At 43.2% G+C, this 2,836-nt stretch overlaps 1 protein-coding gene across 1 annotated transcript; it reads right to left on the bottom strand.

Moving 5' to 3' along the window:
• Positions 1 to 1,663: 1,663 nt before the first annotated feature.
• ACHE_10967A (BTB/POZ domain-containing protein) lies at positions 1,664 to 2,602 on the bottom strand (the record flags this gene model as incomplete). The annotated part of the gene is made up of 2 exons (XM_043285152.1): positions 1,664 to 2,392; positions 2,441 to 2,602. 2 exons carry the CDS (start codon positions 2,600 to 2,602, stop codon positions 1,664 to 1,666), a joined length of 891 nt encoding a protein of 296 aa, XP_043132087.1.
• Positions 2,603 to 2,836: the final 234 nt, after the last annotated feature.

The raw sequence follows: 2,836 nt of genomic DNA on the forward strand, positions 1-2,836 counted from the left end.
AATGGATAGTTTGACTGCCAAATGTTGAACAGATTGTGATAACCTGATATCAAATTGTAAACTCTTGCAAATGTAGCAGTTTCAACATGAGTGTCTGCTTCACGCATTTGAGCACAGACAACATGATTTTTATGTTTCTCAAACCACCATCTGAATCTTGACCAAAATTCCTGTAATGGTTCAACTAGAAACTGAAAGACATCATGACTTACCGGTCTTTTGTAATCAATTAAGTTTATCCAAAATGGTTATTAGTTTGAATGGGAGTCACCCAAATCGAGGTCTGCGCACATTGCCTGCCTACGAGACCTGCTCTCGAGGGCCGAGTATATAAACCATCTATATCTGAACGTACCGGATGTACGATGACAGAAGTCTAATGCCCAATTGTGCTACCGACTGTGCTGCCATGTGGTGGGCTACAAGAGATAAAAGCTATTTGCAACAAAGGTATGCTTCACTATCGTGGCGTAATTGTTGATTTTTGACCTAAAACACGAAAATACAGGGATCCATTGACTCAGAAAGCACCCAAAATTGAGCCTTTAGCTTATTCTGAACATGAAAAGCCTAGGCAACTGCTTCACTGTAAGCAGTGTCCCAGACGGATATCACGCTATTATCACATATTTCATACTGTCGACCCAGTCAAATATCCAGCGATAGGTATTTGTTGGGCCTGTTTGCGGTCCAAACCAGCTGGGTGCCATCAAGGTAATACCACAGCTAATCGGACAAGCAGATAGGGCTCAGGAGAACAGAATGGCTTTCATTTTGAGGTGGCGACAGTTCAAGTGGCAAAATTTTACTGGGGATATTGTCTGCCTAAACTCAAGATGCTATACAACCAAAGTTGAGATTTCTTTTCAACACTTACGAATTATTTCCCAAGCCTTATCTGAAGCAAAATAGAAAACATGTGGGTTTAGTCGCAAATTTATGTATTCCAAAATATAATTTGTATTATGCAGGAAGAAAATCCCAAAAACCCAATAACACGCCAACAACGGGAGTGCCATATCCAGTAAGTATCAATGTTCTACCAGCGCAAACAGCGCATGCTTCAACAGCTGCAGCGTCACCCTGGCTTTCATCCCCCAATGAGAATCCTGTAATCCCTGAGCCTCGTGAAGCAGCTGTGAGGGAGTACTGCAAATGGCTGGAATCGCGAGCTTCTGATAAGGCATACAAAGCTGATTTCCAGAGCATCTGTGAGGTAACCTTGGAAAATCATTTAGACCTTGAACTTATCCTCGAGGATCCAGACCCTGATTTCTTCATTAAGCAAGGGATCAAAATGGGGACTGCTCGACGCTTTATTCGTGACATCTATCAATGGGCCACGCACACGGAAAGGAATTTCTCATATGGGGAGTGCATTGAGGAAATTTTCGAAGACGTCGCTGAGTAGATCTTTCAACTTCTTTGTTTCCTGCTCTGGTTCCACATGTTCTATTTTGGCTTAATAGGCGTTATTTTCTTTTTATTTAGTTTTTCTATTCAGAGCAACATACAGGATACGGTGTCCCATATTTGCAATAGAGCAATCATTGGACAAAGTTGTAGTTAAATATTAACCTTATTGTACATTCAAACCTTCCACAGACCAAACCTAGAGAGTGGCAACCATGAAATATACCCAGATTTAATGAATAGGGTGCGGCTAATGACGAGTTCGACAAATCCCGCATCGGACCGTCCCGAAGCCTATTGTCTCTCTTTCTACCCGAAGATTGAATGCCGCCTGACAATGTCTGCACCTCGAGATCCCATTGAGTTTGTACGTCAAGCTATTCCCGAATGTGTTTTCCACACAGAGCGCGACCAACCGTTTACGCTCTGCCTCAGAACTTTGAAAGTATCCAACAACCTCTTTTAACACTGCGATAGCAAGCCCCCCGAATTCTTGCAAAAGATCCAACACCGATTCCTGCTTGAGTAAATCTTCGGCCTTTTCAGATATCAAATGGGTGATAATATCGGGAAGTTGCGATTCATGTGGAGGCAGAGACTGGAAGACACTTCTCACAACCTGAGGGAATTCTTCTTTGTCCCAGTTGCGTTGTAACCAGCTGGCCAAGCGATCTCTTGCCAGATTCTTCAAAGAATCAATACCGAACTTGTCCGCAGCCACATATACGTGAAGATTATTGTATGGGACTTCATCAGTCCCGGCAGCCGAAGGAGCCTTTGTCTCTGGCGTTTCAGTTATATTGATTTCCATAGGCGACCCTTCTCTGATCGCATGGTCAACTATGCCAGTTTCGTTGAGCACTTGGTAGGATGAGCCGCTCCCATCTTGGTCAAAGTCCTGGAGGTACAGGTATGATATCAAGCGCCTGATTGTATGGAAATCATCGTCAGGGAGGTCAACAATTTTATCAGAAGCTTCCTGTTCAAAATTAGAAGAAGAAATCTTGTAGTAGGCAGTTGAACCAACCTGAAAGCCTCCACAAACAGCTGCATCAAAAAAGGGAGACTGAGAACAAACGATGACCTGGTGCACTTTGAACTGGTGGCCCTCGCACTTTATGGTAAAATCAGAGTATTTCCCAGTCCGCAAAATGTCTTTCATTACCAGAGAAATATTTGACGACTCCATCGCTTCTTAGTTCTGCTGGTTTCTTATCAGTCAAGTTCCAATTGAGGGGGAATGTATTCCTTTATGTTTGACCGTCCTCAAAGGTCTGTCGACAAATGCGATGCGTTTATATCCAAGGTGTCATGGCTTGGCTAGGATAACAGAACATCAACTCATATGTTCTACCTAGTAGCTATCGACGAGAATAATCAACATGAGGGAAGAAGAAAAGGGGGGGAAGGAGGAGACACTGCT

This window comes from Aspergillus chevalieri, chromosome 1 (assembly GCF_016861735.1).
Source record: "Aspergillus chevalieri M1 DNA, chromosome 1, nearly complete sequence".
Taxonomy (NCBI): domain Eukaryota; kingdom Fungi; phylum Ascomycota; class Eurotiomycetes; order Eurotiales; family Aspergillaceae; genus Aspergillus; species Aspergillus chevalieri.